This window comes from Leptopilina boulardi, unplaced genomic scaffold (assembly GCF_019393585.1).
Source record: "Leptopilina boulardi isolate dan_hultmark-lab unplaced genomic scaffold, ZJU_Lbou_2.1 LbouV2_78, whole genome shotgun sequence".
Taxonomy (NCBI): domain Eukaryota; kingdom Metazoa; phylum Arthropoda; class Insecta; order Hymenoptera; family Figitidae; genus Leptopilina; species Leptopilina boulardi.
In genome coordinates, this window is record NW_026138025.1 from 182,911 (window position 1) to 196,803 (window position 13,893).

Below are 13,893 nucleotides of genomic sequence, written 5' to 3' on the forward strand. Positions count from 1 at the left end.
TTTTTTTAGTGAATAAAAATTTTGAAATCGATTGGAATATTGTTGAAACGTATCAGAAAATTGAAAATAAAATTCCACCATTGCCATTGAAAATTAATGAATATAATTATGAATTTGCATTGGTAAAGAAAAATTATTGTCGTAATGTGTCGGAAATTCAAAAAATTTATATTGTTACAATGATTTGTAATGATATTAAAGCTGATTCTAATTTTCCGGATAGAAAATTTGATTCTTACATTGATTATTATAGAGATCGTCACAATGTATTTATAAAAAATGGAAAACAATCACTTTTAGAAGTAAAATCAATATCAACGAATATTAATTTTATTGTACCTCGGTAGGTAAATTTTTTTTTTTTCTATTGAGACGCATTGATTTTTTTCCCGAAAAATTAAAAAAAAAATTCGAATATCCCATGGATATCCAATGGATATCTGAGGATATCCTTTGGATATCTTCTGGATATCTCTATAGATTTTCATAAATGTCCTCCAGACATCCCATAGATATCGTCAGGATATCCCACAGATATCATCAGGATATCACATATATATCGTCAGGATATCCCACAGATATCATCAGGATATCACATAGATATCGTCAGGATATCCCACAGATATTTTCAGGATATTCTCAGTATATCTTCTGGATGTCAAGAAGATATATTTTCAGGATACTGTTTTTAAAGTCATTATGAGACTACGAGTGAGAATATTCTGTAACCTTTAAAAATATATGTTGAGATATTAAATATCCCGTGAATATCCTAAGAATATCCCACGGACATCCTGAGGATATCCCATGGATATCCTGCGATATAATATCCAATAGATATTTCGTGGATGTCTTAGGGATATCCTGTGGATATCCTATGGATGTCCTGTTGATGTCCCACAGACCGGCGGTTTGGATATCCCAAGATATCCTATGGATATCCCAAGATATCCTATGGATATCCCAAGATATCCTATGGATATCCCAAGATATCCTATGGATATCCCAAGATATCCTATGGATATCCCAAGATATCCTACGGATATCCCAAGATATCCTATGGATATCCCTAGATATCCTATAGATATCCCTAGATATCCTATAGATATCCCTAGATATCCTATAGATATCCCAAGATATCCTGGGCCCATTCTAGGATATCGACCACTGATATGGATATCCTAGGGATATCCTAGGGATATCCTTTTGTTATGAGGGCGATCATTTAGAATTTGTTGAGATATTAAATATCCCGTTAATATCCTAAGAATATACCACGGACATCCTGAGGATATCCCATGGATATCCCGCGATATAGTATCCAATAGATATTTTGTGGATGTCTTAGGGATATCCTGTGGATATCCTATGGATGTCCTGTTGATGTCCCACAGACCGGTGGTTTGGATATCCCAAGATATCCTATGGATATCCCAAGATATCCTATGGATATCCCAAGATATCCTATCGATATCCCAAGATATCCTATGGATATCCCAAGATATCCTATGGATATCCCAAGATATCCTATGGATATCCCTAGATATCCTATAGATATCCCTAGATATCCTATAGATATCCCAAGATATCCTGGGCCCATTCTAGGATATCGACCATTGATATGGATATCCTATGGATATCCTAGGGATATCCTTTTGTTATGAGGGCGATCATTTAGAATTTGTTGAGATATTAAATATCCCGTTAATATCCTAAGAATATACCACGGACATCCTGAGGATATCCCATGGATATCCCGCGATATAATATCCAATAGATATTTTGTGGATGTCTTAGGGATATCCTGTGGATATCCTGTGAATATTATTATTCATTATATTGGCTTAACAATTTTAACCTTTAAAAATATATGTTGAGATATTAAATATCCCGTGAATATCCTAAGAATATCCCACGGACATCCTGAGGATATCCCATGGATATCCTGCGATATAATATCCAATAGATATTTCGTGGATGTCTTAGGGATATCCTGTGGATATCCTATGGATGTCCTGTTGATGTCCCACTGACCGGCGGTTTGGATATCCTATGGATATCCCAAGATATCCTATGGATATCCCTAGATATCCTATGGATATCCCTAGATATCCTATGGATATCCCTAGATATCCTATAGATATCCCAAGATATCCTGGGCACCATTCTAGGATATCGACCATTGATATGGATATCCTATGGATATCCTAGGGATATCCTTTTGTTATGAGGGCGATCATTTAGAATTTCGAATAAATAAAATATCGACTTAATGCGTAATTCGATCAATTAAATTTTCGACCTTTTTAATTTTTTTTGGGGGGGGAAAAATCATGCGCCTCTCTTTCTATTTTATTTTCTCATCAGAAAAATTGTTTTCTGTGTTACTAAATTTTTTTTTTTTTTTGAATAATAGAAACAGTAGCAAAAAAACGAGGGAAAATATTGAAAAAGAAGAACATCTTGTACCTGAACTTTGTGATATTATAAATTTTCCCGCATTATATTGGTTAAAAGCAACGGCATTGCCATCAATTCTTCATCGAATAATGCAATTTTTAATTGCCGATGAATTACAACGGGAGATTGAAAAAAATGCTAAAATTCAAGTAAATTATTGTAAATCATCAATTTTGACAATAAATGATATTGAGGAGAAAAAAGAGATAATAGAAACAATATTTGATGAATCATTAGAAATTGATGAAACAGAATTGGAACTAATGGAAATTGAAGGCACAGAATTTAATGGTAAATATTTATTTATTTAATTTTGATGTGAGAATTTAGAAAAAATAATTAGATTAGAAAAATTAATTTCTAATTTTAACTATATATATATATATAAGTGAAACAAAAAAAAAGATTTTTAAATATAAAATTAAATTTCAGTATTTAATATAAAAACCGAATATCCATGGTTAAAAAAAGATGAGCCTTTGGATTTAATATGCGATGCGGATAAAATTCAAATGATTGACATTGAAATGTATTATAAATTTATGAATATTGATGAAAAAAATGAAGATATTATGAAAAATACAAAAATTATTAATAATTATAATTTGCGGCCAAATTTAAAAGTGCCGATGATAAAATTATTATTAAATAAAAATTCAGAGGGGCTTAATAATATTATTTTAATGAAGGTATTATCTTTTTTTATTTTTTTTTTTTTTTTGGGAATTACAAAAATAATATATAGTATTGTTTCAAAATTTTTCATATATTTTAATTAATTTTTTTTTTTTTTTTAGGCTCTAACAAGTAAATTAAGTAACGATGCTTTTGATTTTGAACGTATGGAAACATTGGGTGATTCATTTTTAAAATTTGCTGTCACTTTATTTTTATATGAAACATATAAAAATTTCAATGAAGGCCAATTAACGGCATTAAAGGGGAAATTAATTGGTAATAGAAATCTATATTATTGTGGTTTAAATAAAAAAATTCCAGGACATATAAAAATTGAGGAATTTATTCCTGGTAATAATTTTATTGTTCCTTCTTTCACTGCCGATAGAGCAATTCAACAAATATTAATTGACAATGAGGTATTTAATAATATTATATTATTAATTAATAATAATTTTACTATTATTAATAATTAATAATAATTATATTATTATTATTATTATTATTATTATTATTAAAATTAGGTATTAAATAAATGTAAAATTAATAAAATAATTTATTCATAATTTTAAGATATCCTCAAATGTATTATATGAATTACATATACCGGATGAGGAGAAAATTAATGGTTTTATAACTGAATCAACTCTAAATAATATTGAGGAAAGAATTTTAAATTGGAATGATAAACCAACAAATTGTATAATGGAACATTTTTTAGGAAGGCAAAATATTGCTGATAAAATTGTTGCCGATTGTGTTGAATCAATTATTGGTGCTTGCCTTTGTGTAAGTATTAATTTTTTTTTTTTTTTTTTTAATTTTTCCAATAATTAATTTCCAATAATATTAAAATAAAAAGAAAATAAAAATTTTGTTAAAAAAAATTCGTATAAAAAGAAAATTCTTGAAATTTTAATTTGAAAATTTGAAAATACGTCTAAAAAATAATTATTTCTAATAAAATTTTTTTTTTTTTAAATAATTCTATTTAATTTTTGTATCGATATAAAAAGTTAAAAAAAAAAAAATTAAGTTTTTTTTTGTAATTATAAATTTGTAAATTATTAAATATAATTTTTTCAATTTAATTTTAAATTCAATTTTTAATATTGTCTCTCTATTTAGAAAAAAAAAATGTTTAAAATTTCTGAATTTTTTAAAAAAAATTTTAATTAGTATTGAAAAAATTAATTTTCTCTTTTTCAAGTCCCTGGGCATAGAAGGCGCTTTAAATATTCTCAAATGGTTTCAAATAATTCCATCGTTGTCGAATGTTGAATTGAAAAATATTTCAATTTCAAGGAATTCATTTAATGAAATTGTTGCGGCAAATATTAATGATCACATGCCCTGGGCAACTATGATTGAAAAGAGATTAAATTATACATTCAATGATCGATCATTACTTCTTCAGGTAGTAATTTTGATTTTTTAATTTTTTTTTTTTTGATAATTGTCTTTTTAGTTGAAAAGTATTTAAATATATTTCAAAAAAAAAAAAATGAAAAATTTAAAATAGTTAAAAATAGTTAAAAATAGAAAATAGTTAAATGAAAAATTAAAAAACGGTAAAAAAAATTAAATTATAAAATAAAAATTATAATTTACAATATTATTTGTTTTTGTAAATTTATCCATTACATAACTGAAAAAAAGAAAATTGTTCTCAGGCATTTTCTCATCCGTCGTATTCGGCTAATGGTTCAACTCCATGTTATCAAAGACTAGAGTTTCTTGGCGATGCAGTTTTAGGTAAAAAAAAAAAAAACCCAATTTTATTTATTTATTTTAAAATATATATATTTTATACTTTCCAAATGTTATAATAATTAAATTTTAATAATTAAAAATTTAATTTTTTTATATAGTTTACAGGCCTCGGATTATACAACTTTTTCGACTATTTCCAATTTTTTTTTTTTTTTTCAAAAATACGACTTTTTTCGATTTATTTTAATAAAATGCGACTATTACGACTTTTTTTTACCTTTTAAAAAAAAAATTTTTGAAATAAAATATATATTTTTTTTTTAGTATAAAATTTAGATCTTCTTTATTTCAAATTATTTAACAAATTTTTAACTAAAATTCTTCACTAAATTAATTATTTTTTAATAATTTTAATAAAATTCATCATAAATTTAATTATTTCAAAAATTATTTTTCAATTAAAATTTTTATAAAATTTAACAATTGTTTATAATTTTTAAAAAATATCAAATAAAATTTAAAAAAAAAATTTTGAATTCAAAATCAAATAAAATTCAATTATTTTGAAAACTTTCAATTCAAAATCAACTAAAATTCAATTATTACCAAAAATTTTGAATTCAAAATCAATTAAAATTCAATAATTATTTAAAATTTCAATTCAAAAATTAATTATTATCAAAATTTTCATAAAAAAATCAACTAAAATTAAATTATTATCAAAAATTTCAATTATTTTCAAAATTTTGAATTTTAAAGCTTCTAAAATTTAATTATTTCTAAAATTTTCCATCGAAAATTTTTTGAAATTTATAATATTCAATTATTTTCAAAATTTTCAATTCAAAATCTGGAAATTAATTGAATTTTAGTTGATTTTGAATTGAAAATTTTTTGAAAATAATTGAATTTTCTTTGATTTTTAATTGAAATTTTGAGAAATAATTGAATTTTAATTGAAATATTGAATAATAATTTAATTTTAGTTGATTTTTTATTTGAAAATTTTGAAAATAATTGAATTTTATTTGATTTTAAATTGAAAATCTAGAAAATAATTGAATTTTTTGTTGATTTTAATTTCAATTAAAATTCAATTATTTTCAAAAATTTCAATTAAAAATCAAAGAAAATTCAATTATTTTCAAAATTTTCAATTCAAAATAAACTAAAATTCAATTATTCTCAAAAATTTCAATTAAAATTCAATTATTTTCAAAATTTTCAATTCAAAATCAACTAAAATTAAATTATTATCCAAAATTTCAATTCAAAATTAAATTATTATCCAAAATTTCAATTCAAAATTAAATTATTTTCAAAACTTTAAATTTTAAAGCTTCTAAAATTGAATTATTTCTAAAATTTTCGATCGAAAATTTTTTTTTACAAATTTATCAATTTTAATTATAATTCTAAGAAAATTCAATTATTTTTAACTATATTTTTATAATATTCTTTAAAAAATTTTACTATCTGAATCCATTTTTGAAATTAAAAATGATTTTTCAAATTATTGTATTTTTTGTTCAATAAATTTCAAAAAATCTCAATTGTAAATTCAATTATACATTTAAAAAAAAAAAAAAAAAAAATGTTATCTGAAATTATTTGGATAAATTATTTTTAGTTCTGTGAAATTTAATTATTGTCTGAAAATTAACAAAATCTTTTAAAATTCAATTATTTCTAAATATTTCAACTTTAATTCTTCTAAAAGTATTTTAAAAAAAAAAATTGATTTAAAAAATCTGTAAAATATTTTTATTAAAATAAAAAAAAATCGACTTTTTCTTTTTTGTAATATAAATTGACTAAAACGACTTTTTTTGTGCCTTTAAGTCGATCCGAGGCCTGAGTTTAGTTTTTCTATTTAAAAAAAAAAAAAAATTTTTCTAATAAAGTTCGTTTTCTAAAAAATATATTTCTAAAATTTTTTTTTTGTAATTTTTCTAAAAGTGATAAATTTATTTTTTTAATTTTAATAAATTCTAATATTTTTTTCTCTAAATTTAATAATTTATTTTTTTCTCTAAATTTAATAATTTATTTATTTTTCTAAATTTAATAATTAATTTATCAAATTTAATAATTTACCTATATATTTTTTTTTCTAAAATTAATAATTAATTTTTCTAAAAATATTATTTAAAATTCTATTTGCTCATGAAATATTATCTTATGACCAACATTTCTGAAGATAGTTTTGTATTTCGTTTGCAGCATAAACATAAAATGGACACAAAAATAGTATATAATCTTTCGTTCAACTTCTTTTGTATATAGTAAAAAAAAAAAAAAATACTGATAAGACTTCTTCGAAGTTGCTTCCTAATAACAAAAAATGATTTCTATTTAATTTTTCAAACTGAACTTAAATATAAATTTAAATTCATTTTTAATATAAATTTAATTTAAAAAAAAAAATTTAGAAATTCACAAAATATGTTAGAAAATAAATTTTAGAATTTAAAATCTATTGGAAAAAAAAATTTAGAAATTCACAAAATATGTTAGAAAACAAATTTTAGAATTTGAGAAATTTATTAGAAATAAAATTTTAGAATTTAAAATCTATTAGACCAAAAAAAAATTTTAGAATTTGAAATTTATTAGAAATAAAATTTTAGAATTTAAAATCTTTTAGAATAAAAAATTTTAGAATTTGAAATTTATTAGAAATAAAATTTTAGAATTTAAAATCAATTAGAATAAAAAAATTTTAGAATTTGAAATTTATTAGAAATAAAATTTTTAGAAAAATTAAATTTTTTTTTTTTAATTTAAATTTTAAAAAAAGAACCGTTTTAACAAAAAATTTAATATCTTTACTATAGTATAATTATTGTTCGTTTTTTTTTTTATATATATATAGATTTTCTTATAACCGTTTATATATATGAATATTGTGGAGAATTGTCTCCTGGCGATCTTACGGATTTAAGATCAGCATTAGTAAATAATATAACATTTGCTTGTATCTCGGTGAGATATGGATTACATATTGCACTATTGTCTTACATACCAAGTTTACATGAGACAATAAATAGATTTGTAAAATATCAAGAACAAAAAAATCACGTCGTTGATGTTGAGGTGAGAAAGAAAATTTAAATAGATATATATATATATTTTTAATTTTTTACTCCCTCCCCAAAAAAAAAAGAAAAAAAAAAAAAAAAAAAAAATAATTTATTCAGTTACTCTGGACTTTACTTGAGGAAGATGAATGTAATTTAGCTGAACATGTTGATGGACCAAAAGTATTGAGCGATATTTTCGAATCATTAATTGGTGCTATTTATATTGATTCGGGAAAAAATTTGCAAAAAGTTTGGGAAATTTTATTCACAATGATGCATAAAGAATTTGGTAAAATTATTTCATTTCTTATTATTTTATCGAAAAAAAAAAAATAAATTATTTCATTTCTTATTTTATCGAAAAAAAAAAAATAATAATTATTTATTTGTTCATTTTTCCAAAAAAGAAATTTTTTGTTTCACTTATTTTGTTTCTTAAAAAATTTTCTTCAATGTGAAATTATTGAGATTAGAAAAAAATTGTGAATTTGTTTTTTTTTTCGATTTCATTTTTTTCAGAATTATTTTGTGCTGATGTTCCAAAACAACCGGTGAGAGTTATTTATGAAACTGGACTAAAACCAAGATTTTTGTAAGAAACATTTTTATTATTCAATAGAATATTTAATTAATTTACTTATTTATTTTATTTTATTTTAATTAATACAGTGATTTTTCGCAGCTAATTTATTTTTTTTTCGTATATAATTTTGTTTAATTTTATTTTTAAATTTGATAAAATAAAAATTTTGATTTCGAAATAACGAATTTTAATATTTTTCTGTTTCGGTTTTTGTGGTATCAGATAAAATTATTTGTTCTTTTCTTGTTTTTGGTTTATTAAATTTTTTTTTTAAATTCTATTTTTATTAAAAAAAAAAAAAAATTATAAAATCAATTTTAAAAAATTTTTATAAAAAAAATATGTAATAAAATTTTGATTTTTTTTTTTTCCATTAGAAAAGCAACGAAAGTAGAAGCAACTGGTCAAATAATGATACCGTTAGAAATTATTGTCGAGGGAAAACGAATATTATTCCATGGATTTGGCGCTAATAAAAAGCAGGCAAAATCCGCGGCATCGAAACAAGCATTATTAAAATATTATCAATCTAAAAAGTAAGTGAGAGAAAAATGAAAAAAAAAAAAAAAACAAAAATTATATTAATTTCATAAAGTATTAAGAAAAATAATTTTTTTTTTTTATTGATAAATTCACACACTTGAAAGTATATATTTTTTTTATTTAATATAAATTTTATTATATAAGTAAAATAAAATATAATGTCAAATTATTAAAGAATTTAAAACTTAAAATATTGTTTTCTTTGTTATATAATCGTGAGACAAATGTGGAATTATAATTATTATTTTTTATTGCTAAGAAAAAAGGAATTTTTTTTGGAAATTATAAATGAAAATTGTGATTTTATTATTTACCTTGATTTTTTCTGGAATAATTCAAAAACAATGTGTAAATTTACGAAATAAAAATTAACAAAAAATGTAATTTCAAAAAAAATATTAAAATAGAAATTCACAAAATAGTTTATAAAATATATATTAACAAAATAGAAATTTATAAAATATAAATTTACAAAATTTGAAATTTGTATAAATAAATAAATAAAATATAAATTAAAAAATGCAAAAATATAAATTTTCACAAAATAAAAGAATATTTATTTATTTACACAAAAAAGTTTTTCTGATTTAATTAAATAAAAATTACATTAAAAAAAAAAAATTTATTTAAAATATTTTTAAAAAAAAAATTTAAATTCTATATAAATTTAATTTAATGAATTTTAATAAAAAAAAAAAAAATAAATAAATTACAGAATTTTTTCTCTATATATATTTTTTATGGAATAAAATTTTATTTTCTAAAACCGCAGACCTCAAAAAAATTATTTCTTCTGAATAATACACTGCCATTTGTTTTTATTTTTTTTTCTTTGCAAATAATCTTTACCCTTTTTTTTAATAGTAGTTTTTATATTCCCAAAAGCAGCTGATGTTACTAAGCAAAAAAAATAAAAATAAAAAATTGAAGAAAAAAAATTCATTTTTGCCAAATAAAAATTTATATTTTTGTTAAATAAAATTTCATTTGAGCCAAATAAAATTTTATTTTTCTTTAATAAAAATTTCATTTTCCCCAAAAATAAAAATAAAAAAAAAAAAAAACATAAATTTATATAAATAATACTTTTTATATATTCCAAAAATTAGCTAATGTTAATAAGTAAAATAAAATGAAAATTAATTTTTTTTAAATTAAAGAAAAAAATTTTGATTTGAACCCAAATAAAAATTTATTTTCCCCAAATATATCAAAAAAATACTTTTAAAGTTAAATTTAAAAAAAAAAACTACTTTTTAAAATAATTGAAATAAAAAAAAAAAATATTCACCAAAAGATAAAATAAAAAATTGTTTTCTACTTTAATAAATTGTCATTCATTTATTATAATATTTATTATAAAATATAAATAGAAAAAAAAATGAGAATATAAATTATTTACTCAACAGAGGGCTGTCTGTACAAATAAATTAAAAAAAAAAAAAATAAAAATAAAAACATGCGATAAGGAATTATCTGAGAAAAATTTTTATCTAAATATTTCTCGAAATTTTATATTTAAAATGACATCACATAATTCTCTTATATTTGATTCTAATAAAATCTACTATATACAATTAAAGAGAAAAATTTTACAAAAATTAATTTCTTTTTAGGTGTATAAAATTTTTTTTTTTTTTTTTATTTAAATAAATATTCTAATTTTAATTTATCATAAACTTTTTTTAATAAATAAAGAAGAAAACAAATTTTTTCATAGACGAAAAACTTGAAATTATTTATATATTATATTCCTCAGAATAATAATAATTTTTATTAAAAATATAATTTTATAATTTTAATTTTTCAAATATAATATAAAATAATTATATACATATATTATATAATAATTAATAATATATTATTATTATATTATTTATTTTAATATTACAATATTTTTTCTTTTTTTAAAATAATAAATATTAATAATAAATTTAATTATAATATATTATATTACCAAAAAAAAAAAAAATAAATAAAAAACAGGGACTGAAAATATTTAATTCTCGAATATTTTTAAGACTTACTCTTAAAAATAAATTAAAACAAGCAAAAAGAAAAAGAAGTACATGAGAAAGATTTAAAAACAAAAGAACTAATGAATTAAATGTTCTACTAGAAATAACCAATGAAATTTGTGTAAATTATGTTGGATAATTTTTATCTCGCTAAAAGTATTGTGAATGTGCCTTTATGCCTACGACGAGTAACATGTGATTGGAGCTTAACACTGCTGGTGTGAATCACATTATCAAAGGATGGGAATCACCGAATTCTTTAATTTTCTAAAATAAAGTGGAGGGGGGGGGGGGGGTACACAAGCAGTACATATAAAAACCACAAATTTCCCCATGGCATTACATTTGTTTCTTTGACACAACGTGTTCAAGTCAAAAACTTCTTCAAATTAAAAGAAAAAAAAGAAGTGAGTATATTGAAATTAATTACAAAAAAATTCAAATGAATAAATTTCATATTTTTCTCATTTTAAAAATTTCAAAAGTTTAAAAATAATTTTCTTGAAAAAATAATAAAATTAATTTTACAAATATAATTTTGAAATATTTTTTTTTTTTCCTTTTTGAAAAATAATTTAATAAATCTACTTTGAATTTGAAATTTTTTAAATTACCAAATAGTAAAATTTAATAATTTAAATTTTTTATTTTATTCTTTTCGTGAAACTTGGAAACATTAGATTCGAAATTATTTTTTTCGGCATGTGGTCCGACGCAATTAAAGTTTTTGATTATTTTACATTTAAAAGTGAAATTGAATTTAATTATTTTTGACGTTATTAATTAATTGTCGTTAGGATTTTTTACGAAATTTTTTTATTTTTATAATTATAGATTAATAATATTTTTATTTTATTTTTTTTTTTACTTATTTTTTATTTATTTGTTAAATTGATGGGATTTTTATTATAATTATAATAATTTTTTTTAATATAATTTATAATAATTTCGTAATAGTATTATAACAAATATTTTAATAAAATAATAATATATAATTTTTGTTTTAAAATTAATTTGTATAATTTTTTTTCAAAATTAATTTACAATTAATAAAAAATAATTTAATCAAAAATTTGAAGACAAAAATTTTAAGTTTTTTGACTCGAGACTTTTTGAGAAAAAATTACCACTTTTTTTTTCATTGTTTGTGTGTGTATTTTTTTTTAAATTATTCTTTTTTTGTTATTTATATTGTATTAAAAGAAAATTTTTTTTTAATAATTCTTTTTTGTTAATAAAATAAAATTTGGTAATAAATATTTTTTTTATTATAATAAAATTGGTTAATAAATATTTTTTTTTATTATAATAAAATTGGTTAATAAATATTTTTTTTTATTATAATAAAATTGGTTAATTAATATTTTTTTTATTATAATATAAAAAAAATTGGTTAATAAATATTTTTTTGTTAAGAAAAAATATTTTTTTTTTTCTAAATCTATTATATAATTAAAAAATTATATAAGCACCTAATTTTATTTTAATTCTATTTTCAAAAAAAATAAAAAAAAATTTTTTATTTCCAATATATAAAAAATATTTAGAAAAAAAAAAAATTTCATGATTTTTTAAAAATTATTTTTCCAGAATATGTCTGGCAGACAAGATGGAAATCGCACTAATCAGTGTAATCCAACTCATACACCGAGTGGACCAGGACATCAAGCCGGTTATCATGGAAGTGGAACAAAGGCCGATAAGGACAATCATTCTCGTCAAATGAATCCACAAGATTCAAGAGGTTCACAACGAAAATAATTTTGAAAAAAAAAAAAAATTTTTTTCTCAATTTATATATATATTTTTTTTTCTTCACATTATGTAAAATAATGTAACAATATATAACATAAAAAAAAAATTTCAAGATTTAAATTTTCATTTACAATCAAAAAAATCCAATATATTATTAATTAATTTTTTTTTTTTTTTGACAAAAAAAATGAAAAACAAAAATTTTAACAAAAAAAATAAATAAAATTTTTTATTTAATAATTAATTTTTTTTTCTGTTTTTATTAATTTAATATTCAAAATTTGCAAGAAATTTTTTTTTGCATTTTTCTTCTCTTTTTTTGTTAACAAAAAAAAAAATTGTCAAAAATTCTATTTTTATACAAAATACAATAATTTATATTATTAATTGAATTTTAATAATAATAATAATAATAATTTTCAAAAATTCGTAATAATAAAAGAAAAATATTAAATTAAATGTGAAAGAAGAATATTTATTATTGTAACAATTTCTTGGAATTTATAACAAGGTAAGTGCATAAAAATAATATTTTTTTTTTTTTTAGAGAGAATTTATAATTTTTATTAAAAATTTTTAATTATTATTTAAAATTTAATTCAATTAAAAATAATGCTAATGTGTAGTATATTTATCTAAATATTCAAAAAAAATTATTGAAAATTCTCTGAATTTAATTTTCATTAAACAGAATTTTTTTAATTTAATATAAATTTTCATTAAACAGAATTTTTTAATTTAATATAAATTTTCATTTAGTACAATTTTTATTATTTAATTAAAATTTTTTATTTTAATCAATTATTAATTTGAATTTAATTTTATATATTTTAAAAAATTTGAATTTAGTTTAATTTTTAATTAAATCGAATTTTCATAATAGTAATTTAGAATTTATTTATTTATTTACATTTGTTTATTTATTATTATTATCATCTATTTATTTATTTAATTAAATTTATTTTTATTTATTTATTTACATTTATTTATTTACATTTATTTATTTACATTTATTTATTTAATTAAATTTATTTATTTCCCAATTTATTGAGTTAACTAT

The 13,893-nt window shown here is 19.4% G+C and overlaps 1 protein-coding gene across 4 annotated transcripts in view; it reads left to right on the forward strand.

Moving 5' to 3' along the window:
* Positions 1–12,953, forward strand: part of LOC127290634 (endoribonuclease Dicer-like) — a 47,697-nt gene extending 34,744 nt beyond the window's left edge. For all 4 annotated transcript variants that reach the window (XM_051319334.1, XM_051319337.1, XM_051319335.1 and 1 more), the window contains 12 exons: positions 10–343; positions 2,417–2,751; positions 2,893–3,149; positions 3,258–3,557; positions 3,712–3,927; positions 4,349–4,555; positions 4,812–4,893; positions 7,727–7,947; positions 8,052–8,223; positions 8,454–8,526; positions 8,895–9,053; positions 12,669–12,953. In XM_051319334.1, coding sequence (XP_051175291.1) covers positions 10–343; positions 2,417–2,751; positions 2,893–3,149; positions 3,258–3,557; positions 3,712–3,927; positions 4,349–4,555; positions 4,812–4,893; positions 7,727–7,947; positions 8,052–8,223; positions 8,454–8,526; positions 8,895–9,053; positions 12,669–12,804 — 2,492 coding nt within the window. In that variant the 3' untranslated portion in view covers positions 12,805–12,953. The remainder of the gene's footprint in view (positions 1–9; positions 344–2,416; positions 2,752–2,892; positions 3,150–3,257; positions 3,558–3,711; positions 3,928–4,348; positions 4,556–4,811; positions 4,894–7,726; positions 7,948–8,051; positions 8,224–8,453; positions 8,527–8,894; positions 9,054–12,668) is intronic.
* Positions 12,954–13,893: the final 940 nt, after the last annotated feature.